The sequence below is a fragment of the Dendropsophus ebraccatus genome, chromosome 5, assembly GCF_027789765.1.
Source record: "Dendropsophus ebraccatus isolate aDenEbr1 chromosome 5, aDenEbr1.pat, whole genome shotgun sequence".
Classification (NCBI taxonomy): domain Eukaryota; kingdom Metazoa; phylum Chordata; class Amphibia; order Anura; family Hylidae; genus Dendropsophus; species Dendropsophus ebraccatus.
The window spans coordinates 151,968,545-151,995,720 of record NC_091458.1 but is presented as its reverse complement, the minus strand read 5'-3'; the positions used below and the strand labels follow the sequence as shown (position 1 = coordinate 151,995,720).

The 27,176-nt window shown below is 44.9% G+C and overlaps 2 protein-coding genes across 2 annotated transcripts; one reads left to right on the top strand and one right to left on the bottom strand.

Moving 5' to 3' along the window:
* The first annotated feature begins 2,268 nt into the window (after window positions 1-2,268).
* Window positions 2,269-27,176, top strand: TRAPPC3 (trafficking protein particle complex subunit 3). Its single transcript, XM_069972645.1, has 5 exons — window positions 2,269-2,421; window positions 8,617-8,714; window positions 11,819-11,918; window positions 24,821-25,003; window positions 26,211-27,176. The coding sequence occupies exons 1-5, from the start codon at window positions 2,380-2,382 to the stop codon at window positions 26,328-26,330; spliced, it is 543 nt and encodes a 180-aa protein (XP_069828746.1). The 5' UTR covers window positions 2,269-2,379; the 3' UTR covers window positions 26,331-27,176.
* LOC138793906 (izumo sperm-egg fusion protein 1-like) lies at window positions 15,666-20,941 on the bottom strand. The gene is made up of 12 exons (XM_069972644.1): window positions 20,598-20,941; window positions 20,420-20,494; window positions 20,257-20,340; window positions 19,230-19,250; window positions 18,801-18,815; window positions 18,117-18,200; window positions 17,879-17,926; window positions 17,696-17,770; window positions 17,421-17,521; window positions 17,158-17,299; window positions 16,265-16,460; window positions 15,666-15,795 (listed from the first exon to the last, which is right to left on the bottom strand). Exons 1-12 carry the CDS (start codon window positions 20,818-20,820, stop codon window positions 15,708-15,710), a joined length of 1,152 nt encoding a protein of 383 aa, XP_069828745.1. The 5' UTR covers window positions 20,821-20,941; the 3' UTR covers window positions 15,666-15,707.

Here is a 27,176-nt window from a genome sequence, read left to right as displayed (position 1 = left end):
CACACACTCACAGCTCTTCTATATATACATAGCACACACTCACAGCTCTTCTATATACACACTGCACACACTCACAGCTCTTCTATATACACACTGCACACACACTCACAGCTCTTCTATATACATACAGTGCACACACTCACAGCTCTTCTATATACACACTGCGCACACACTCACAGCTCTTCTATATACACTGCACACACACTCACAGCTCTTCTATATACACTGCACACACACTCACAGCTCTTCTATATAAACACTGCACACACTCACAGCTCTTCTATATACACTGCACACACTCACAGCTCTTCTATATACACACTGCACACACAGCTCTTCTATATACACACTGCACACACACTCACAGCTCTTCTATATACACACTGCACACACAGCTCTTCTATATACACACTGCACACACTCACAGCTCTTCTATATATACACACACACAGCTCTTCTATATACACAGTGCACACACTCACAGCTCTTCTATATACACACTGCACACACTCACAGCTCTTCTATATATACACACACACACAGCTCTTCTATATATACACACACACACTCACAGCTCTTCTATATACACACTGCACACACTCACAGCTCTTCTATATACACAGTGCACACACAGCTCTTCTATATACACACTGCACACACACTCACAGCTCTTCTATATACACACTGCACACACAGCTCTTCTATATACACACTGCACACACACTCACAGCTCTTCTATATACACACTGCACACACAGCTCTTCTATATACACACTGCACACACTCACAGCTCTTCTATATATACACACACACACTCACAGCTCTTCTATATACACAGTGCACACACTCACAGCTCTTCTATATACACACTGCACACACTCACAGCTCTTCTATATATACACACACACACAGCTCTTCTATATATACACACACACAGCTCTTCTATATATACACACACACTCACAGCTCTTCTATATACACACTGCACACACTCACAGCTCTTCTATATACACACTGCACACACAGCTCTTCTATATACACACTGCACACACACACACACACAGCTCTTCTATATACACACTGCACACACACTCACAGCTCTTCTATATACACACTGCACACACAGCTCTTCTATATACACACTGCACACACACACACAGCTCTTCTATATACACACTGCACACACTCACAGCTCTTCTATATATACACACACACACTCACAGCTCTTCTATATACACACTGCACACACTCACAGCTCTTCTATATACACAGTGCACACACTCACAGCTCTTCTATATACACAGTGCACACACTCACAGCTCTTCTATATACACACTGCACACACTCACAGCTCTTCTATATACACAGTGCACACACAGCTCTTCTATATACACACTGCACACACACTCACAGCTCTTCTATATACACAGTGCACACACTCACAGCTCTTCTATATACACACTGCACACACAGCTCTTCTATATACACACTGCACACTCACAGCTCTTCTATATACACAGTGCACACACTCACAGCTCTTCTATATACACAGTGCACACACTCACAGCTCTTCTATATACACACTGCACACACTCACAGCTCTTCTATATACACAGTGCACACACAGCTCTTCTATATACACACTGCACACACACTCACAGCTCTTCTATATACACACTGCACACACAGCTCTTCTATATACACACTGCACACACAGCTCTTCTATATACACACTGCACACACAGCTCTTCTATATACACACTGCACACACAGCTCTTCTATATACACACTGCACACACTCACAGCTCTTCTATATATACACACACACACACTCACAGCTCTTCTATATACACAGTGCACACACTCACAGCTCTTCTATATACACACTGCACACACACACACAGCTCTTCTATATACACACTGCACACACAGCTCTTCTATATACACACTGCACACACTCACAGCTCTTCTATATATAGACACACACACTCACAGCTCTTCTATATACACAGTGCACACACTCACAGCTCTTCTATATACACTGCACACACTCACAGCTCTTCTATATACACACTCACAGCTCTTCTATATACACATTCTCGTACACAGCTTATGTTGTGTATTCTCACAGTTCTATCCAGTATACACACAGCTCGCACACAGCACAACAGCCGCCGCACACTAAACTGCTTCACGTAAAGCCAAGTGCGCAGCCTCTCACGTGACCCCAGCTCTTCCCGCCTCCCCTCACGTGACAGATCACATGACCGTGACGTCACCACAGGTCCTTCACCTCCCTAGGCTCTCTTGTTCCTGTTGTACCGTAGAGCTGAGCATTAGCTGTTTCCTGCGGCGGAGGACCCTGGAAGACGCGGAGACATGTCCCGACAGACCAACAGAGGAGCCGAGAGCAAGAAGATGGTGAGGAGGGCTCTGCCGCCGGTTGTCGCTGCTTCTCCTGGTAGTGTGCTAGGCCCCGGCTGCTGCAGCTGCTATCCCTGACAGCAAGTGCCGAGTCCTGTATGTAGGGGCCCCACCTTATGCTGGAGCCATGGCTATACATTGTGCTGGAGAGAAGAGGTCAGATCAGCAGAGGCTGATAACAGAAAGCAATAGCCTGGCCATGGGAGGTGTATATATCTGTGATGTCAGTTTCCATATGACAAGCAGCAGTACATACTTACCAGCCACGCTGCTTGTGATCCGGTATCTGGGTCTACAGTCTTCCGGCTGCTGCTGTGACTTCAGGCCTCCACCTCTAGATTGATTGACAGTCAGAGGAGGCGGGGCCAGAATATACAACTCTAGAGCCAGATGCCGGATCACAAGCAGCGTGGCTGGTAAGTATGCTGCTGACTGTTACTTGTCATCTGGAAGCTGACATCACACTCATTTGCAGTACCCACATCTGAGAAATCTTTGTGTCTAAAGGGACCCTTATGAACATTAGATAATCTGAGACACTGTAACGACACACCCATTTGACAATTAATTAAAGGATAAGTCCAGCGAGAATTTTTATTACAGTATTGTATTGCCCCCCAAAAGTTATACCAATCCCCAATATACACTTATTACAGGATATGTTTATAAATTGCTTTTTTCCTTGCACGTCCTACTGTATCAAGGCTTCACTTCCTGGATAACATGGTGATGTCACTTCCTGGATAACATGGTGATGTCACTTCCTGGATAACATGGTGATGTCACTTCCTGGATAACATGGTGATGGAACGCATCCCCCTGCCATCATCCTCTCCAGCAGCCACAGCCCGCACAGCTCTGGAAGTCGGGTTGTGATATCACCATGTTATCCAGGAAGTGACATCACCATGTTATCCAGGAAGTGACATCGCCATGTTATCCAGGAAGTGACATCGCCATGTTATCCAGGAAGTGACATCGCCATGTTATCCAGGAAGTGACATCGCCATGTTATCCAGGAAGTGACATCGCCATGTTATCTAGGAAGTGAAGCCTTAATTCAGTAGTAAGTGAAGGGGAAAAAAGCTCTTTATAAGCATTACCCATAATAAGTGTATATTGGGGATTTGTATAACTTTTTGGGGGCAATACAATACTTTAATAAAAAATTACACCGGACTTCTCCTTTAAGGAATGGCACAATGTAAAGCTGTAGGAAGGTATGCTCCATGATTATTTCACATCAGCAATTCAGGGAACAGGAGATGGACGAAGTCTTCTGCTCCCCAGCACTCATTTCCTGGGATTCCACGTCTCTGGAGTAAGCTTCACAAGACGCGGAGGAGCCGGATGTTGATTATCACCTGCGGGCAAAACCGCGCAGTGGCAACATTGTGCAACTATCGGACATGCGATGATTCGGATACACACCTGTCTTATAAGGCTTTTTATGGTCCTTTTACACGAGTAGATAAATCATTTTAAAGAGACCTGTCACCCCCCCGTGCCGGGGTGACAGGCTCCCGACCCCCCACTAGATCCCCTTATACTGACCTCATCCCGCCGAGTCCCGCTGCTGGAGCCGGTCCCGGGACGGAGATATCCCTGTCAGAAGCCGGTGCGCGCGTTCTGGACAGAGGTCCGGCGTCCATAGAGAATGAATGGAGCTGTGCACACGCTGCAGAGAGGAGTTCGGTTCCATTCATTCTCTATGGACGCCGGACCTCTCTCCACAGTGCGCACGCCGGCTTCTGACAGGGATGTCTCCGTCCTGGGATCGGCTCCGGCAGCGGGACTCTGCGGGATGAGGTACGTATAAGGGAATCTAGCTGGTGGTCGGGAGCCTGTCACCCCGGCATGGGGGGTGACAGGTCCTCTTTAAACAATTATTTGAAGATTGTTTATCGATTTGTTTGCGGTTTGAAACGATTGTGTATTAGATAAATGGCTCCAAAAAATTAGTAATTTTTAATATCATTCAACAAATCATTCTTGCCTTTAAAGGGGTAGTGCGGCGGTAAACAATTATTCACAGAATAACACACATTACAAAGTTATACAACTTTGTAATGTATGTTATGTCTGTGAATGGCCCCCTTCCCCGTGTCCCACCCCCCCCCACCCATGTACCCGGAAGTGTGGTGCGCTATACATACCTGTCACGTGCCGACTCGTCTCCGTTCTTCAGTCAGCGATGTCGTCTTTGGCCGAATCCCTCCGTCCGTCCTGAGTGCCGGCCGCCCTCTGCCGCGTCATCGGCTGCTCAGCTTAGCGCATTACTGTGCTCAGCCAATCGCGGCTGAGCAGCCGATGACGCTGAAGAGGGCGGCCGGCACTCAGGACGGACGGAGGGATTCGCCCAAAGACGACATCGCTGACTGAAGATCAGAGATGAGACGGCACCTGACAGGTATGTATAGCGCACTACACTTCCGGGTACACGGGTGGGGGTGGTGGGACACGGGGAAGGGGGCCATTCACAGACATAACATACATTACAAAGTTGTATAACTTTGTAATGTGTGTTATTCTGTGAATAATTGTTTACCGCCGCACTACCCCTTTAAGGCCAACCCACACACCAGGGATCTGCGAACGACTGTTTAGACCACAGGTGTCAAGCTCAGGCCCTCCAGCTGTTGTAAAACTACAACTCCTATCATGCCTGGATAGGTAAAGCTTTAGCTTCGGCTGTCCAGGCATGATGGGAATTGTAGTTTTGCAACAGCTGGAGGGACGCAGTTTGACCCCCCTGGTTTAGACGTACCAGAAATATCACAACTTTGAACAACCAGCAACGATTTTAGGACATCTTGAAAGGGCACTATAAACTATTTCAATCATTAGTCTAGATTCACACGTAAAGGATAGCGCCGTGAGTTCACAGCAAAATCCGCTACGAATCTCTTACTGTCACTCTGAATAGGGTTACAAACGTTGTCTCTCTTAACCACCCGCGGCCCGGTGCATACATTACCTGGTCCACCTTCTGGCCTCCTCCTGTGGCTCCCAGTGTCCTGAAATCCCGCTCAGCCAATCAGTGTTTGCGGCAATACAGCGCACTGATTGGCTGAGCGGGACATCAGGCTGCCCGGAACTACAGGAGGGGCCCGGAGTGCAGACCAGGTAATGTATGCAGCAGGCTGTCACGGGTTAAAGGGAGCAGCTTTTACATACTCGCAGCAGATTTAGCTGCTAACTTGCAGGGAGTCCGCTGTGAATCCGTTACATGTGAATCTCGCCTTATTGTGAGTTTTTGAACAATAATCGCTACATGTAAAAGGACCATAACTTCTGAGATGTAGAATCACAGGATATGAGGAGAAGGCTTCAGCCGTCTTCTGCTCCTCAGACTACCCCACCCCCAGGTGAGTTACAGCCACATTTGTCTATGTCCATATTATGGACGCAAAGACCCAGTTTGACCCAGGGTCTAATGACCCAAACTGAAATTCGAGACTTGCGGCAGTAATACGGACATACAAATCTAGTTGTAGCACGCCTGTGTTATACCGCCCTTTGGCTGCTTTTAGATGGCTCTGGTATTGGTGATACTTTTCAGAGCAGCCTTGGGTCTGATGTATATGGTTAGAGGTGTTTCACCAAGCTGGATTAGGGCAGCGATTGAGGTTTATAGCACTGTATACTACCTCTATATTAGAGTTGCCAGAACTTTGAGCATGCTCGAGTTTGTCCAAACCTCAGGGTGCAGCGTGTGATTAGCGGCAGCTGCTGGAGATGGATGCAGTGCTAAGGCTGCCTGGAAAACATGGGTTCAGTCATAGGCCATATCCTTGTTTTCCAGGACTCCCTACGGCGACATCCAACTTCATAAAAGAAGTAACATTCTCTAAGGGTCCATTTACACAAAAAGATTATCTGCCAAAGATTTGAAGCCAAAGCCAGGAATGGATTTGAAAAGAGGAGAAATCTCAGGCTTTCCTTTAAGGGTACAAACACACATGGCATAGGCGATACACAGCAGATATGCAGCAGATTAGATCTAAATAACTGAACACAGCATCAAATCTGCACCATCAAATCTGCTGCGTATCTGCTGCGTTTAGGCTGTGTGTGTGTACCCTAAGACCCGATCTCTGTTTATAGTCTGTTGCTGGCTTTGGTTTCAAATCTTTGTCAGATAATCTTTCTGTGTAAATGGACCCTTACCCGCATAGCCCTGCCTCGCCGCCCCACCGTCTCCTGCCACTCCAGCACTGGTGGTGGTATCCTGCAGCTCCGGTACTCCGATTCTCCAGCTCAGCCAGTCGGGACCCTGCTATGGCCGCTGACTGGCTGAGTGGGCCTCACACGTCACGTCCCAGGCCCTCACCGGGAGCTGCAGGATACCGGCACTGGAGTGGGAAAGGTGAGAGCATGTTACTTTCATCCTCCCCTTCCCCAGCACTCTGCCAAAAATCAAGTTAAAAGTACAGGAAGAACCAGTGAACGCACCAGTGGAGTCACTTGCTGGTTAAACGCCGTCTTTTTTTCTGGCACGTCTCGGCCACGTTTTATGTGTCAGTATGTCGCTTTTGTGCTGCGCATGTCTTTTTTTTTTTTCTTTTTGTGCTGTTTTATCTGGTGTTGCTCGTCTGTGAACACTGCACTCGCTCCTGGTCTCCAGCTTGCTGACAGTTTCTGGTTCTTCTGACATCAGTCCTGTATCGCCTAACTACTTTTTTTTTTTTCCTTTCTTTCCATCTGTCTATTGCATTCATTGTATAGTATTGGTATTTGCCATTCATTTCACCTACTGCATCTCTGCATCTCATGGTACGTGTTAGCATACGCCTTATTACACCTTTTATAGCACATTTATACATGGTCAGATGCCCTGGTTTTCTTTACCTGACAATGCATGTATAGCACTGATTGCCTTTGCTTGTTTTTTATAGTTTTTTTTTTTTAGCCCGGCTCTTTTTTTCTTTTCTTTTTTTATGTAACTTTTGTGGTATCATTGTTGCCTGTTCTCTGAAATTGAGGATAAATATCAAAGGTAGCACAACCTAATGTAAAGGCAGTTACCTGCTACATTCGAAGCAGCAATACACCTGTCAGGTTGCACCTGTACATCACCATTATTTACGTAATCATTAAAGGGATTGCCTCAAAGGGGGTACTCCGGCGCTGGCAAACTTTTTATACATATTTACAGTTGTATAGAAAATAATAAACATAATGTTCTTAGGGCTCGTTCCCACTGAGGAAAGGTAGCGGAATTCCGCGACGGAATTGTCCGCCGCGGAATGCCGTTAGCCTCCCGCTCATAATGGGAGTCTATGGGAGGCGCGCGCTCCTGCCCTGTCCGCGCTGAAGAATGAACATGTTCATTCTTCAGCGCGGACAGGGCAGGAGCGCGCGCCTCCCATAGACTCCCATTATAAGCGGGAGGCTAACGGCATTCCGCGGCGGACAATTCCGTCGCGGAATTCCGCTACCTTTCCTCAGTGGGAACGAGCCCTTACCTCTCCGCACTCCCCCAGTGTCCTCCCGTGGCATCTCCAGGTCCTCCACTGACTGCAGACTTCACCACCTCGGAAACTCGACAGCCTGCTCAGCCAATCCCTGGTCGTAGTGCTGTCCCTACCGATAGGAGTTTGTCCCTGAAGTGGCTGCGGTCATTGGAGGACCAGGAGACCCTGCAGGAGGACACCAGGGGAGTGTGGAGAGGTAAGAATAATATCTTAATTATTTTCTAAATAAGTGCAGGAACTGTCCAGAGCAGTAGTAGCAAATTCCCATAGAAAACCTCTCCTGCTCTGGACAGTTCCTGACATGGACAGAGGTGGCAGCAGAGAGCACTGTATCAGATACACCTGCAGGACATACAGCAGCTGATCAGTACTGGAAGACTTGAGATTTTTAAATACTGGAAGACTTGAGATTTTTAAATACAAGTAGATTACAAATCTTTATAACTTTTTGAAACCTGTTGATTTGAAAGTAAGAAAAAATAAAAAATGCCGGAGTGCCCCTTTATTTCTTGTCAAATGCAATTGCATAACTGCTCCTAATATTAGTTTCTGGTTCAGCTGTGGATTCACCTTACCCTGCATCTTTTGATTTCTTTTTTTCGCATGTATCGCTGCCTTTCGTATTTTACTACAACCTCCTAATACTAGTTGTGTGTCATGTGACCTATTGCAATGCTTGATCTGCTGAATGCGATGTCTCTTGTCTCCCCACTAGAACTCCGAGCTCTTCAATCTCACCTATGGATCCCTGGTTGCACAGCTATGCAAAGACTATGAAAATGACGAAGATGTCAATAAACAATTAGAGAAAATGTAAGTAATGTTGTTAAGTCTTTATAATATAGAAACGTGACGTGCTTTCCAAAAACAGATTCTAGTAACATCAGCGTCAAAAAGATGTTTCATTGTTGTCTATTCTAGACATGTAACCAGCGATATATGTTACGGGGAACCAATCAGGAGGATTGTGCTGATATGGTTCCCTGCAGCACAGTATAGATCTACTATGCAGCTCGCGGAGCATATCAGCAGTGGCTTTACAGCAGGGCAAAAAGATGTTTTATTATGCCGAGCGAGGCTGGGGGAGGGGCGGCAACTAGACTAACTATGACTAGTCACGGCTCTCTGCCTATTAGTGTGGGGATGATTTAAAGTAAGAGAGACCCATTAGTTGCCAACCAGCAGCACAATGGGGCACTAAACAGACTCAAAATTAAAAAAAAAATGGACAGCATACATGCAGGCATTAAAGGGGTATTCCACTCAAACAACTTTTCATATGTTGCTGCCCAGGGTGAGACTAACAATTTCTTCGATACTTGTTATTATGTATTCAGTCTCCTTCCCCCAGTTCCGAGCTGTTGCTTTCTGCTGAAAACAAAACTGTGTGTGAGCCTTTCTCTCCGTCTCCCCCTCCTCCCCCCTCCCTTCTGAGACTGCTGATGTAAACAAGTCCCTGTCAGGCTTTATCTGCAACATTGTAGCTTCTTTGTAATGCTGAGAGGGTAAATATGAGGTCAAGTTGCTGATGAACCCACTGTGATTAACTCTCCCAGTATTACAAAGAAGCTACAATGTTGCAGATACTGCCAGCCAGGGACTTGTTTACATCAGCTGTCTCAGAAGGGAGGGGGGAGGAGGGGAAGACAGAGAGAAAAGCTCACACACAGTTTTTGTGTCTTCAGCAGAAAGCAGCAGCTGAGAACTGGGGGAAGGAGACTGAATAGATAATAACAAGTATGGAAGGAATTGTTAGTCTCACTATGGGCAGCAACACATCAAAAGTTATGAAGTGTGGCAAAAGATACAGCCGGCACTGTTCACACTACATATATATGGTAATGCAGGTGAGTTGTGGGGCAAAGCGATGTGTCTGTCACTGACTGATGCTTAGGTGGTGCACAGACCTGTAAGTCCAGATAGAGTAAATCCACAGTGAAGAAACAGCAAAAAGTCCAGCACTCACCAGTCAGATGAGTACAGTTTGCAGTTTATTCAGGACACATGGGCTTAGGCGTGCTGGGGGAAGATGTCCAGCGGGAGCACACAGGAGGGTCAGAGGTGACAATGGTTTCGCACTCGCACAGCGCTTTGTCTAGCCATCAATAGTTATGTTTGAGTGGAATACCCCTTTAACTATGTATTTGCCGATACACTTTAACTAATGGATTAATATATATGAGGTCCTCCTGGTTTGTATGCTGATGTACCAATGACCTGTCGTAATCCAGTATATGCCAGGAAAATTTCATATATATATATATATATATATTTTTTTTTTTACAGGGACTTTCAGGTAATCCAAAAAACAGATTGAGGTTTTATCTGTGGTTTTCATTCCCCCACTTAATCCTTTTTCACCCAGAGCTGTAAATATATGGCACTGGCATCAGCTGTTACCAGTGATGGGTGTCAGCAATGACATCCATGATCACAGTTAATTCTATAGCCTAACCCACTATTAACTTGCATGACCGAGGGAAAGCCCTGGCTGCAAGTGCCCAGTGGGTGTACTCTCCTTATATGTTCAGAGCTCCAGAGACCTATGATTGATAGTTCAAGTGTTTATTCAGGTGCCAACTGAAAGGAGAACGCCAGCCAAAATGTATTTTTAATATGTTATTACATAAGGAAAGTTAGACAAATTCCTAATGTACACTTATTATGGGAAATGCACATGTAGTTTTCCTTAATTTAGTAGATCAGACAGGCTTCAATTTCTCTAAAAAACCGTGACATCACGAATCGGGTGTAATTCATATAAAGTGTCCAGCAGGGGCGCAGTATATGGAGAAGTTACATTTGTAAAACTACTTAGGCACACTGTACATTAGGAATTTGTCTAACTTTCCTTATGTAATAACATATTAAAAATGCATTTTGGCCGGAGTGGTCCTTTAAGATATTGGTCATACCCGATGGTAGGGGAACACTTTTCATACAGAGCGCTCTGAGCAACTGGAACCTCCTAAAACCACAAGACATTCTGTTTTCAGCCTCTCTCCAATCTGGATTATGAGATGAGGTTTCTAAACATGAGAACCCCTGTTTATTAACAAGGTCATCTAGGAATACAAAATTCCATTAAGCTTCATCTCTGCTTCATTGTTTACTAGACATAGCTCCATACTTTTGATACTAGCAGTGTCTGGTATTAAAACTCAACACAGCTTAGTCCCATTTGAATGAACTGCAATAGCAGAAACTGCTTCTACTAAAAGCACAGAGCTCAGTCTGGGAAAGGGGGTGGAGAGGGTCAGCCTCTAATGATTGTATATTAATTACCCATGATAATTGTAGGCTCTCAATTTTCTATTCCAGGATACAGGGCTTAAAGGAATACTCCTGCGAAAAATGTCTTTGCAGTCACAAAGTTATATAGATTTGTAATCTACTTCTGTTTAAACATCTTCAGCCTTCCTGTACTTATCAGCTGCTGTATGTCCAGCAGAAAGTGGTGTATTTTTTCCAGTCTGACACAGTGCTCCCTGCTGCCACCTCTGTCCATGTCAGGAACTGTCCAGAGCAGGAGAGGTTTTCTATTGGATTTGCTGCTGCTCTGGACAGTTCCTGACATGGACAGAGGTGGCAGCAGAGAGCACTGTGTCAGACTGGAAAGAATACACCACTCCCTGCAGGACATACAGCAGCTGATAAGTACTGGAAGACTGGAGATTTTTAAATACAAGTAAATCACGAATCTGTATAATTTTCTGACCCCAGTTAATTTAAAAGAGAACATTTTTTCGAGAGTTCCCATTTTAACTTGAAATGTGATAATCGTATTCTACACTAGACTACCTTTTTTTAAATTTGATGTCTATTTTTGAATGATGCTGCGTTTACACTCACAATATTCTGATTTATTTCAATTTCTCAGTGTTCCTCCATTTATTCCATGTCTTTCTCTGTCTCAGGGGATACAACATAGGCGTGAGGCTGATTGAAGATTTCTTGGCTCGCTCCAACGTTGGAAGGTGCCATGATTTTCGAGAAACGGCTGACGTTATAGCTAAGGTAACGGGTTCTAATGTGGCGTCCTGATCTCACTACAAGCGTGTTGTTGTCTTGGTATTACAGAGGATCTTATGTATAACTCCTATATATAACTTACCGCTGTGTAGGTAAAACAAGAGCGCTCCAATAATAACAGTGTAATGAATCTGGTGGTCTGGTTTATAGACACACAAGTTAGAATTGTGCAGAACAAAGTGAACATTAGCCCTACATGAATATAATATATACTTTTACAGACTTTGTTGCATATAGCTGCATGAATCGCAGCTCTGGAGGAAACTGAGATGCACGCTCGGGGACTCTGTCTCAGACTTGTAATAAGGAATGACGTACAGTACGTAGACCTGTAATGATTAGTTTTCCATGTGCTAATGCTTCTTGGGTTTCTTGTGTTTGCCTAGTAGTCTGTTTAGTCCACGTGTCCGCCAAGGCTCCCCTTCTGTCTCATCCAATAACATCATAGTGTCTTGCATGTGCTCTCGTTCTTCGCCAGATCAGCAGGGGCTCAGTCTGTTTCCCATCATGCACTGTGAATTTTGCTGCCAGAACCTTAGGTCACTTGCTCAGAGATCAGAATTTTTATTTACAATATTTCAAGCATAGGTGCTGTATCTCACATATCAGAGCGGATGGACTAGATCAGGGGTCGTCAACTGGTGGACAACGGTCTGAACGCGGACCTCGGAGGCCAGCTGTCCGGACCCAGGCTGCAGCTCAGTATACCTGTATACTGAGCTGCGCTGCTCCCCTTTGCACAGTAGCTATGAGCGCTCGTAATGAGCTCTCATAGTTGCCGTGCAGCAGCAGCATTGACAGAGAGCGAGCTATTGGCTCCCTCCCTGTCAGTCACTCTTGTGGCAACAACGGTCACGAGGCCGCTCTCTGTCTCTGGTGTCGGCGTTCGAATGACGTCACTGAGCCGGCGCCAGCACAAGGGTAGAGCAGCCTCTTGTGATCGCTGCAGTGCGGCCACAAGAAGGAATAGAAGAGGAAAAGCCCGGACCCAGGTGAGTACAAGTGTTTTTTTTTTTTTTTTGTTATATGCTATATGGGAGGGGGAGCACAAGAGGGGCTATATACTACTGGGGAGCACATAGGGGTCTCTATACAAACAGGGAGAGCACACAGGGGGTCTGTATACAAACGCAGAGAGCACACAGGGTGTCTCTATACAAACGGGCACACACAGGGGGTCTCTATACAAACGGGGGAGCACACAGGGGGTCTATATACTACTGGGGGAGCGTGCAGGGGGGCTATAAGGGAGGGGGAACACACAGGGGGTCTATATACTACTGGGGAGCACAAAGTGGGCGGCTATATACTACTGGGGGAGGGCACAGGGGGGCTATATACTACTGGCGGAGTGCACTGATGCGCCCGCATCAGAGCTCCACAGAGGAAAGATCATCCAGCCGGTACTTAAGTACCGGCCGTGATGATCCGGCCTGAGACCGGCCGTTCCGTGACCCGGCCGAAGTCACGGAACGGACGGTCAAATACGTAGTGTGAACATAGCCTAAAGGTGCATTCGCAGTGGATTTTCCGCTACGAGTTTTGCAATGAAATCTGGTACTATGCTCAGTACATTTACAGTCTATGGTCCTAAACCTCTGCTGCGAGAATTCAGAGGCCATAGACTGTAACTGTACCGAGCATACCAGCGGATATCACTGTAAAGCTCGTAGCGTGAAATCTGCTTTCAATGCACCTTCAATGGGTAGTCCAGAGACTAAAAAAAAATAACATACACTCACCGGCCACTTTATTAGGTACACCTGTCCAACTGCACGTTACCACTTAATTTCTAATCAGCCAATCACATGGCGGCAACTCAGTGCATTTAGGCATGTAGACATGGTCAAGACAATCTCCTGCAGTTCAAACCGAGCATCAGTATGGGGAAGAAAGGTGATGTGAGTGCCTTTGAACGTGGCATGGTTGTTGGTGCCAGAAGGGCTGGTCTGAGTATTTCAGAAACTGCTGATCTACTGGGATTTTCACGCACAACCATCTCCAGTGAGCGGCAGTTCTGTGGGCGGAAATGCCTTGTTGATGCCAGAGGTCAGAGGAGAATGGGCAGACTGGTTCAAGCTGATAGAAAGGCAACAGTGACTCAAATAGCCAACCGTTACAACCAAGGTAGGCAGAAGAGCATCTCTGAACGTACAGTACGTCCAACTTTGAGGCAGATGGGCTACAGCAGCAGAAGACTACACCGGGTGCCACTCTGGAAACTGAGGCTACAATTTGCACAAGCTCATCGAAATTGGACAGTAGAAGATTGGAAAAACGTTGCCTGGTCTGATGAGTCTCGATTTCTGCTTGAACATGACAATGAGTTCACTGTACTCAAATGGCCTCCACAGTCACCAGATCTCAATCCAATAGAGCATCTTTGGGATGTGGTGGAACGGGAGATTGGCATCATGGATGTGCAGCCGACAAATCTGCGGCAACTGTGTGATGCCATCATGTCAATATGGACCAAAATCTCTGAGGAATGCTTCTAGCACCTTGTTGAATCTATGCCACGAAGAATTGAGACAGTTCTGAAGGCAGCCATAGTGATATAGAGGGGTCAGCCATGGGGTTATAGACGACGTAGTGATATAGAGGGGTCAGCCATAGTGAAATAAAGAAACAGATCACTGATCTGAGGGAGACCAGTCAAAGGTAACACTGCCGGCTGCTGGTTAAAGCGCTCAATGCAGTGATATCCTAGGTGCATTGCTCCCTGGGAAACATGAATATGGAAAAGAAAAGCCTGTGGAGCCTCATTTAAGAGTCTCGAAACACAGGACTAGCCAGGGGTGGCTTCGAGGGGTGGCTCCTGCAGGGAAACCACCTAAACTGCCATATTAAGTGGTTACCTAGCCAGAATCCTGCTCCACACTGATGAGGGGCAACACCCCGAAACAGCTGTATGTGGATGATTACTCAGCCTTGGTTTTTCCAAGTCATTACATTGACTAATAGGGCCACTTAATATGGTGGTTTTGGTGGTTTCCCTACAGGAGCCACCCCTCAGCTGGGTCCTTCCTGGAGGGATATCTGGCTAGTTCTGTGTTTCGAGACTCTTAAATGAGGCTCCACGGGCGCATATTCATAGTGATATAGAGGGTCAGCCATATCCCCAAATTTATCAGCTCTCTGTCAGTGTCCGAGCTCCTGAATCATCCATCCATAGGAACTAACCTGCTCAGCCAGTCAGTGACTGCAGCTGTGTCCCGCCTCACACACTGATTGGCTGAGTGGGGATTTCTGCATGGGGCTCTGACATCACAGGATCGGGAGCCGGTGGGCAGTGACGCTGCACTGCGGGGCGGATAAATAAGACTTCTTTATTATGATCCCCCCCCCCCCCCCCCCCCCCCGAGAGAGAGAGAGAGAGAGAGAGAGAGAGATGACTTTATGACTTCTCAACCCAAAATGTTATACAAATTCTTTCCCGACAAAATAATATATCAGTATGCTCAGCTGCTCCGGCCTAATATCAGGCTGGCTGGAGACTGAACTGTATTTTCATTCTGACAGGTCCATTTTGAAGAATTATGGGGAAAAAATGTGAGAACTTACCCCCCCCCCAATACACACTATAATATATAATAGAAAGATATCAATACACCCAATTTCTGAGTGTACAGTGTACAGCAGCCAAACACAACTCATTCTGAGAAACAAACGCTGGAGAATAGGATTGGGATAGGTTTTATTTTTTAAATGGGCAGTTTATATTTTGAAGGGGGGGGGGGTAGGGTAAGGGAAAAGCTTTTGTTCTATATGTCTTTATTCCACCACCACTTCTTCTAGAGGCTGTGCTGCGGTGTCTGCTGCAGTTGCAGTTTTTTGCTTGCGCAGCAAACATAAGAAGATGCTGAAAGAGATAAAAATGAAGAGCGGTTATTTGCTGTCGGCCGTGTACACGTGAGATAGAAATTCTACCGTCCTAAACATGTGAGCAGATGTCCCCCACTGTATTCCCCGGACTATGTGGTTTAGGATATGTGGGACATATGATGGCAGATCCCATGGCTAGTGGACTGTCATGGAATTGGTCAGGTCTCTCCATTTTTGCGGCCCAGTTCCTGCACATGGTGCTGGTCTATTCCCAGATACCGACCCGACCTAAAGCACTGGGTTTCCGCCTGCCCCCAGTGTAACTCCCTCCCCTCTGTGACATGGCTCCATTAGTATCACAGAGGAGAGGGATTTCATCTATTCATGTAAAAATCTTAAAACGATGTAACTGATAGAACATTCACTTTAATGTTTCTTCAGATCCAGATAGAACATGACTATTACTTGCTATTTCATTCTGAGAGGATGTTATAAGTGTTACTTACCATATGGAGACAGAGATGGCAAACACAGCGACTATTGTCCACATAATTATATTACCGAGTTCCAAATTGTGGACAACTGGTACTTCAGCCATACGGAAATTGGGCCCATCCAGCACAGTGAGGTCCAGCTCCTCTGGAATGGTGGGAAGAGGGGGAAGTTCTTCCTCCTTCATCTCCTCTCCTGATCCTTTGGTAACTAAATACAAAAAGAAATAGTTTTAATAGTATAATCCATTAAAAAAAAAAACATAATATAAAAATATTAGAAAAGAAATGTAAAGACGTTAGCAGTGATGTAACTGGAATCATCTACAACGTAATAGTCATATGTTACTATATCTGTATCCGGAGATCATTAAAGTGTCAGTGATAATGTGTCCTTACCTTTCACGGGACGGCTCTTTCTGGTGTTCTGGTAGCATGGGTGAGTGCAATAGAATTAGATGATAATAGTAGCTGATTTTTAGACCCCTTTAAAATTGAATGTAAGCATATGGGACATTAGGAGACTTCTTAGTTCTCTGATACACATATATCCCTGTGCAACATATTAAGAGGCTAAGATGCAAGACATTATCATAACCGCACTTTCCATGATGATTTATACCTGCTGACACCAGTTTTTTATATAATGTGTTTTTAATTTTTTTGTGGTCATTTTTAAATTTTACTTTAATGAAATGTAATATGTATTTGGTACAAATGTATACATAAACATACATACAATAAAAATCATATATATTTTTTTATGAATTAAGCCCAGTGTTCTTTTGTATAAAATATAGTGTGGGTTGTTTTATTGATAAGGTGACATCTGGTGGTGCAGGGTGGTACTGCAACCTAAGTTGTTAGATTACCCCGTTCCCCTTATCTCAAACCTTGTGTGTAATTACCTTTCACGTTGTAGACAAATTTAGCTATTTGCACCCCGGAGTTGAGCACCGTGGTACACATGTATCTTCCAGATTCATAGGTCTGAATGCGCCAGAACTCGATGTTTGGTTCATCTGTAATTTTCGGGAGGTCATCATAGCTCTGGAGGGGAGAATAAAAGCCATTGTTAGAATCCTATATGTCTCAGTGGCTTTTAATAAAGATTTAAAAAAACTCCTTTGTCAGTAGTTTTCTACTTTCTTGGTGAATTAGCAGTTTTTACCTTTATGACGATGTTCTTATATTCCTCCTGTAGAGCAGAATACCACTGGTAGCTGCAATCCAGGGTCAGGTCCTCATTTTCTGCGATTTCTATGGCTTTCTCTAGAGGAAAAAAAGATGATATGAAATATTGGCCAGTCTGTCCCTGCACTTTCCCTCTGTGGCATATGGCATATGTACGTCATAGAGGGGATCTATATGGGGGGCTCCCGCTGTTCCTCAGTGTAGGGAGATGCCGTTACATGATGACTGGATTATTCTGTCCTATCTACTTACCTCCACAGTCTGTAACTTTGGCCAGATAGGACGCATGGTCGCTGCAGGGGGTGCACTGAGATCCCGTCTTTAAGTCTGATAGAAGAAGAAAACGTCAGATATGGGTCAGGTATTCTAGACGTCTTACAATATTTCCTTAGAATAAATCTCATTTATATGTAAGAATATAAGCAGATACTTTACCGAAACATGTCTGCTGGGTGCACACGCAGCTGCATCTGTCATAGTATTCTGGGAAGAGAGAGAAGCATCATCCATCATATACGGTCCAGTCTATTCTCTATACAGCGCCCCCTATAAAGTGCCGGCTGCAAATGTCCCCTAGAGCCCCTTACACTGATATAGTTTATTCCAATAACCTTATAAACTCTATGATGTTCCTATGAGCTCCTGTATTCTCCCATCTTCCCATCCCCCATACCTTGGTTACTTGGAGGGCCCCCGGCACAGATGATTTTCTCCTCCTCGCAGCTCTCACAGTGAGTGTACTCTTGTACAAGTAATCCTGGGGAAAGACGGTTGTGTTACACATTTACAATATTACGGCATCTGGGCAAATACCCCTCGCCCCTGTGCAGCAGTCAGTGGGGTTGTGGGAAGGGGGTTGTCATGTCCTAAAGTTCCCATTCGCTTCAATGGGAGCTTCAATGCAGTAACCGCATGGAAAGACACGTTGCTTCTCCTTTCTTATGGGTCACTGTCCCCTAATAAAAATCATCAAAGGACTTTGTGAGACCACGTGATCTGTGAGGCTGGGGTCACACTGTGCCTTTGCAACCCATTCTTTCGCCTGTTTTATGCAAAAAAAAAAAAAAAAACATAAAAAAACTGATGTATTTGTGTACATCTGTTCTTCCATTCACTTCCATTATAAAAAAACGGATCAAGACGCATTCTTTTTTTTTTTAGCATCCACAAAAACCTGGTCAATAGCTATTTTGTGAACGCTAAAAAACATGCATTTTGAACCTTCTTTTTTTAATGAAAGTTAATGGGGATTTTTTCCATAAAACAGAAAAAAAAACAGATTGCAATAACGCCTGACAGTGACATCTCTGCAGTTACTTCTTATAATATTTATATGAATAATAGGAAATCTACTTACCACAGTTGTCAAATTCTGAGAAATGGCAGAAAAAAAGAAACATTAATATTTCATTGTCAGATTCATAAACCATAAACTTATTAATTTTAAAAAAAATGTCGGTGTTTGGGTAATTTTAGAATAAATCTACAGTAGCGGCCATATTGTATCCAGCACATGACATTGGTATACAGGCTAATGCCGGAGGAATATAGAGTCACTGCTATCAGTCCAGTTGTCACCCCTTTTGGGTTTTGACTATGGGGGGGGGGGGGGGGAGTAGTAGTAGTAATCCCCCACTCTTACTCTTCTTCTTCTAGATATCAGAGTTGTTGCACTGTGAGCGCTTTCTTCTTGTGTTTCTACATGAGGTGACAATCTATCTGTTACTATGTAATCTGCATATGATAGTAATGGGGAATGTTCTAATAAAACAATAGAAGAACTCACCTTGCTTGTTTGGGCATCTCCCTAGAGGGTAAAATAGGAAAATTCATAATATTAGTAGAAAAAAGTCTCTTTTTAGCTTGGAAATTTTTCATTTTTTGAAGCTTATTATAAAAAATAAAACTCCTGTATGGGTTGTTCTCATAACAGTCGAAGCCGATAATTAGAGATGAGCAAATTTACAGTAGAAACAAAGTGAAGCTCTATGGTCCAATCAGCCGCAGCTTGTCAGGCTTCTGGATTTAAAGTCCATGCCACTTCGGGTGCTGGGAAAAGCTGGATCCAGTCCTGGGAAATTGAGAGACATTTCCTAGGACTGGATCCAGCTTTTCCCGACACCAGGGAAGGAGCGGCTTATCAGACTGGAGAGAATACACCACTTCCTGCAGGACATACAGCAGCTGAGAAGTACTGGTAGACTGGAGATTTTTTAATAGAATTAAATTACTAATCTCTGGCACCAGTTGATTTGAAAAAATTTTATTTATTTTTTTGCTCAACTACCCCTTTAACTAAATGTAAAAGTGATGTCAGCACTGCTGTGCAATAATGGTAGCAAATTGCAATTGCTGGTAGCAAAAAAAAAAAGCAAGGAGTTGGTTACTTGTGTAAGACCGGGTTCACACTTCGTTTTTGCAATGTGTTTTATGGGGAAAAAATTTATGCAATTGTGTTTTGGATCTGTTTTCTATTGACTTCCATTATAAAAAAAAAATAATAAAAAAAATTTAATGGATTTTTTTTGTAAGTGTACACTATAATGTGGTTACCAGGTTTTTCTGTTTACAATAAAAGTAACCTTAAACCCCACCAGTGTGCCCCCGTCCTTCTCCCTGGTTCCCCATAGCATTGCAGGGACACGTAATACATTAGGGGATCAGTAACATTTCTTCATCCCAACTGCCCAACGGAACCCCGGGCCTTGTTGCCATAGCGACCATATATAAGAGAGATAAAGCACTTATTAGATGGAACATACAGGGGCCCTTTATACTGGTTCTGTATAGAGAGGAAGAAACCTGTCACTTACTTCTGGCCGCCTCCTCAGCAATAGCTTTTACCCTCTTCAGGACCTGCTGGAACTGATGCTGGATGGTGTGTAGGAGCTGGATCCCTGCAATACATGATGGCAGATATTTAGGCCCCGCTCCAGCTCCGCTTCTCTTTATCTACATAGAAAATTCTGTATTTACCTTTAAATTTGGTTTGCTGGATCATATCCACCGCCCGTTTATATTCCTGCACGACCTCTAATATGGCGTGTTTATCTGGAAGGAAGAGACAGAGACGATCATCACTTCTCCTCATTCTCCTCAGTTTTGTGGAATCATCAGACAGAAAGGAGAATAATAAAAGTAAGAAAATATTTACCCAACATCTTCACTTCTTCCTCCAGATATCTGGTTATCGGCCGTTGTGCAGCGTTGGCCATTTGCTTGATGGTCATGTAGGCCTCCAGGGTTTCCTCCAGTATGTGGTCCCGGATAAGGATGGTGAATCTCTCCATAGCGTCTGCTCCACGTTTGTCGCATTGAATGCAGCAGAGGGAATGGGCGATTAGTACGGATGTTATTACCGCCATGTAGCGCCACATGATAAGGTTTTCTTTTAAAAGTTAAAACTCAGAAAAACTCGAAATAGCTTCCAGTATAGACTGGTCACTAAGGTGTCAGAACTGTACCCTGATAAAGAGACCAGAACTGACACCTTCTACAGCCTTACACACTGTCTTATTGGAAATGTCCATGACATCATCAGATGATGTCACCAGGGATATGTATGCAAATGAGGCAGTGTAACACCTGAGCAACTGGAAGGATTAGGGGGAAATTGTACTTTATCACCATCACAGTAGGATATTAGGACGTTCACTAATAAACAGGATTGGAACGTTTACACATAATAATAATAATAATAATAATAATAATGCTGTTATTTGTATAGCACACACAGATTCCGCAGCACTTTACATAGTTTCGCCAGTTATTGCTCTCTGTCCCTAATGGGGCTCACAATCTAAATCCACCTATCTGTATGTTCTGGGTGGCGGAGGAAACCCACGCAAACACAGTGAAAACTTACCCCAGCGCTCCAGGGCTACAGTGCCAACCACTGAGCCACCGGTTAATTTTCGTTTTTGCGTTTTAATTTTTTCCTTTATTTTTTATTTATTTATTTTTTGCGCCACTAATTGTACTTTGCAATGGCAGACTGAATTTTTCCATAAAGTACACTGCGAAACCAGAAAAAAAATTTGTTGAATTTGTTTCCATTTTGGGGGTTTTCATGTTTAACGCCATTCGTTCTATAGTAAAACTGACATATTTTATATATTCCTCAAGTCAGTACGATTAGAACAATATGTAATTTATATAACTTTTATTTTATCTGCCTGCTTTTGAAAAATGAAAACCTTTTTTTAAAAAAAACACTAAATGTTTTAAAATTGCTCTATTCCCAGCCGTATAACGCTTTTATCCTTTGGTCTATGCGGCTGTGTGAGGTGTCCTTTTTTGCACCATGATCTGTTCTTTCTATCAGTACCTTGCTTGCATATATGCGACTTTTTGATCACTTTTTCTTACAATTGATTCTTGATTTGATGTGAGAGGAAATCCGCAATTTTGCACTTTGGCAGGTTTTTGCGCTTATGCCGTTTACCGTGCGAGATCAGGAATGTGATAATTTAAATGGGTATTCCAGGGAATACCAATTAATTGGTAATGGAAAGGGTTAACCAAGGTTAACCCTTTCCTAATATACTTACCTGTCCTTTTTTGGCCCCCCAAGGAGATCTCCGCTCCGGTCACGTGATTTTCCAGGTTGCGACTCCCAGATCCTCTGTCCCTCCGGTCCGGTGACGTCACCATACCCAGCCGGCGTCCGCTCTCCTCCTTATTAGCAGCAGAGCACTGAACCCTGACTGGCTTGGTAGCTTGTAGCCAATGAGGGTTCAGTGCTCTGCCTCCCCACCATGCTCCAGAGTGGGGGTCCCCTGAGCCTGCTGTAATTACTAGGGATTGTGGGGGCTCAGTGTGGGTCAGGGCTGGTGTCAGCACTACAGCAAGTCAATGTGAGGGGTCCCTGCGGGGTGCCATTGTGCCTGGCATCCGACATCACTCTGCAGGACACCTCTCCTGCCTCACACAGAGCGCCTGTCAGCTGAGTATAACTGCTTGAAAAAGGCGGCGAGATCGGGTCCAGCGCTGCAACACGCTTACACCGGAGGGTGGGGGGTGAGTGATCTGTGTATCGCAATGATTACACAGGGAGGGGGGCCAAGGGGGTGAGAATGATAGCATAGGGAGGGGGGCCAAGGGGGTGAGAATGATAGCACAGGGAGGGGGGCCGGGGGGATCAGCACCCGGCTAACTGTACAGCAGGTCACTGTGAGGGGTCCCTGCATGGTGCTGTTGTGTGACATCTGACATCACTCTGCAGGACTAATCGGGTGGTCCCTGATCATTGCCCCTTGTTCTCTGTCACCTTCGGTGGTGGAGAGAATGGGGCTTTGATCATTTTTAGGAATCCATCACTGTGAACATATTTTCATCTCCTCTCACTGTGGATTCACGATGAAAAGGGATGAAAGCGTTCAGCTGCTCCGGCAATGCCGTTACCGGTGGCCGTGGTTATACTGTTTATAACGGCAATCGGCGGTGAGGGGACTGGCCGGGACTTACCCCACATTCTGCCCCAACTTCTCAGCTACCTCCGATAGCTGACAGGAGGAGGCTGCGGGCATTACTGGCACTGCTGCATTATTCTGCACCATCGCCATAAAGAGCTGATGGCAGCAGAATAGAGCCCATTAGTGATCGCCTTAAAAATTCGTATCGGCGGTCACTAATAGCATAACACATGTATTCTCTGGGTCACTACGGTTACGGCGATACCACATTTGTGTAGGTTTTTTTAACTATTAACACTTTGGCGCAATAGAAACTTTCTTCCTAGCAAAAACCCACAAAAACTGTCGCCACATTGCAAGATCCATAGCGTTCTTATCTTTTGCGCGACAGAGCTGGTCTGGGGCTTATTTTTTGCGGGAAGATCTGTAGTTTCTATTGATACCAAGTTTTATATGTATATGACTTTTTGATCTCTTTTATGACGTATTTTCTAAAGCGGGTTGATAAAATACAGCTATTCTGGTACTGTTTTTTCTTTTGTTTTTTTTTTTAATTTTGTACAGCGTGTGTTGTCCGATATAATTGTCGATATAGATTGGGTCGTTACGGACATGGCGATACCAAATATGTATAGGATTTGTGTTTTTGATCTGTTTTATGTAACGTTTTATTTTGTGTAGGGAATGTAATGCATTTTTATTGCGGGGGGGGGAGGTGCCGGGGGGGGGTGTTTTGTGTTTTGGTGCACTTTTTCATTTTATACACTAGTTTAATACTAAATAGTGATCTTTGATCACTGATACAATACACTGCACTACTACTGTAGTGCAGCGTATTGTATTATGCATCATGCTGACAGGCAATCAACACAGCCATGCCTGTCAGCATGAGGCATCTCCATGGTAAGCCCGGGGGCCTTCAACAGGCCCCTGGAATTACCATGAGGGCCTTCGGGGGACTGGACTGTGCCGTGGGACCTCCGATCACGTGAGTATACCCGCGGTAAAGCCCATTAGTGACCGCCGTGAATAAACACTTTTTTTTCACTGTATACTTTCACTTTTAGTCTAGCAGATCGGCGCTCGTTTATGTCGTTGATCGGGTCCTGCTCGTCCGGTGAGATAGGACCCTAAGGCTGCATTCCCACGTTCCGTGATCCTGATGGATCTCGGACGTGGAATGCATGTACCGGAGTTCCCCCCGTGCCCGGACAGCATCTGTAATTAGATGCTGGGAGCGGGGGAGACTGTATTCATAAGCGCCGTGCTGTAATGAATCAGCCGCGCGGTGCTGTTACTACAGCGCGGCGCTTATGAATACAGTCTCCCCCGCTCCCAGCATCTAATTACAGATGCTGTCCGGCCACGGGGGGACTCCGGTACATGCATTCCACGTCCGTGATCCGTCAGGATCACAGAACTTGGGAATGCAGCCTTAGGCTGGGTTTACAAAAAAAAACAGATAAAAACAGGGATGCGTTTGTGTGCATTTGTTTTGATCATTTTGTTTTTTTTCTATTGCCCTCCAATAAAAAAAAAAAAAAATCTGAACGCATCCTTTTTATTTGTGTAGACCAAACTGGGGCGGCCATGTTTTGTGTATGCTAAAAAAAAAAAAAAGATGCTTTTGATCCATTTTTTTTAAAAAACATTTTTATAATGGAAGTCAATGGAAAACCAGATCAAAACCGATGCACACAAATCCATTCGTTTTTTCATCTGTTTTTTGCATGAAGCAAGTGAGAAAAATGGATTGCAAAAGCGCAGTGTACACCCAGCCTAATTCAGTCAAATAGGAAATTGTTGTGTGTTTTATTTAGTAAGTAATTCATCTCTGCGACTAAAGGGCCCGTTCACACTAAGCAAAAGTGGCAGAATTTCAAGCGGAGCCGGCAGTGCTCAGTGTGAACAGGACCAAATATGTCAGCTATTTTCTAATGTTAGACCCCATCTGTCTTATCAGGTGGCCTTCAAAATGTACCTAGGAATCACACCTACCATCACAAACTGGAGTCCTGCCGGAGACGAGTTCTCTCTCATCCTGGAAAATAATCCTCTTGTGGACTTTGTTGAGCTGCCTGATAATCATTCCAACCTCATCTATTCCAATATGTTATGTGGAGTTCTGCGAGGAGCACTGGAAATGGTAAGAGGTTCTGCAGCAACAGACGTGGTTATCAGGGTGCAGGGGTGGATTTATATTTGATGGCTCCTTCAACAGTCCCTTTTTTAAGTGACAGTAACTCTTTAAAGAACAACATATAAGAGGTTGTCCGGGAAAAATTTACTTTTTGTCTATCCACAGGACAGGGGGCAAGCAAGAGTCTGTGAGGGGTCCGCCTTCCATACCCCCTGCCGATCTCTGTATTGGGTCCCCAGCTTCTTTGTTATGAATAGAGCTGCGGGTACGGCACTGACCTACTGCTCTATTCATTCCTGTGCATCCTCCGGAAAGAGCCGAGTAAGGGTCCTATTCCACGGGCCGAGGAGGGCCCGATCAACGATGTAAACAAGCGCCGATCGCTCGTTTACTGGGTCTATTCCACGGCCCGATGATCGATGAGCAAGGGCTGCAGGGACATCGTTACCGATGTCCTTGCAGCCCTTGCAGCATACATTACCTGTCAGGTCTTCTGCTCCACTCCGTCCTCCTCCCCGGGTCCGTCACGCTCTAGCTTCAGAATGGCCTGTCAGCTGACAGGCCACTCAGCCAATCACAGGCCGCTGGGGTCCCGGGCTGTGATTGGCTGAGCGCTCCGTCAGCTGACAGGCCATTCTGAAGCCAGAGCGCGCCGGACCTGGGGAGGAGGACGGAGCGGAGTAGAAGACCTGACAGGTAATGTATGCTGCGGCTTCTCAAATCGTCGGTCCCCCGCCGTGCACCGCTATTCAACCGTAGCGATGCGCGGTGGGGGAACGATGATTTTAGGTCTGGCCCTAAATGACACGATCATCGGCTGATCGTTCTCTCTATTTCACAGAGCGATAATCAGCCGAATGGGGCCGATTCGGCCGATTATCGTTACTGTGGAATAGGGCCCTAAGCCTCCTCGTCTCTCTCCGGCAGCTCCATAGGAATGAATAGAGCAGTAGGTCACATGCAGTACCCGCAGCTCTATTTATAACAAAGAAGCCGGGGGCCCAATACAGAGATCACCTCAGGGGTACGGAGGACAATCCCCTCGCAATCCCTTGTCACCTGTCCTGTGGATAGGGGGAAGGTTAATTTTTCCCAGTCAACCTTTAAGGTAGTGTGTGTTTTGGGGTTTCCTTTTATAAAAAAAAAAAATTCTTTCCAAATGTGATTGTTATAGTCCAGAGCCATTGTGTAATTTACGTAAATTCTCTCTCAGGTACAAATGGCGGTCGACGTAAAGTTTGCTCAGGACACACTGAAAGGTGACAGTGTCACAGAAATCCGAATGAAGTTTATTCGAAGGATTGAGGACAACTTACCTGCAGGAGAGGAGTGACCGATGTCTACACTGACCTGGTGGCCGTCTGAGCGAAAGAGCTGGTTATAGCCCATGTCATCTTGGAGAGACTTAAAGTGAATTTCACATGAAAGTCTTAGACAAAGTTACTTGATTCTTTCAGGCCCTACTTTTCCTTTTTTCCTATTACACTTCATTGTGAAGTTCTCCGGTAGTTTCTTTCCCCTCTACAAACAGGCCCATTGGTAGGTTTCTCCTACAGATTGCTGCAGCATGTTCTGCAGAGATGAAAGGCCGATCATAACCTCCAGTTTATTGTACTGAGATGGGTTGTTCTGAATTATTACCGTATTGTTTTAGCCGGCAGTAGTGATACAGTGACTCAGATCTGTAGCATCTCTCCCACTTGTCCCCATATATCTGCATTATATCACTTTGAGAACAGGACTCGCTGCTTTTCCTTTCAGTGATTCTACTTCCCTGTGCAAGACAGAGCCCGTCTGTGTGTACATCAAGACCCATCTGGAAGCTGGAATATTCTGGAACAGCTCTAGTTTTAATAAGTATTTATAAACCAGACATCTATTCCATTCTTAAGATGACAACATGTCACCTAGTATGGGCTCATTCTTTCTTGTCATCCAGTCACAATGAACGTACTTAGAAAACGTCTCCTCACTTGTCTTATTGACTTGGAATTCCCGAGTGCTGCTGACAGCATGGGACGGAAGAAAGGCGGCTGCTCAGAGAGATCCATCTAGTTCTGCTGCTGATTTCTAGAATGATTGCATTGTTATAATGTTATCCTTTTGTTGTTCGCTTGAGTTTTCCATACACAATTGTGTAACATGTTTGGAATAAATCCATTGAAGATGGTGTTTGTAA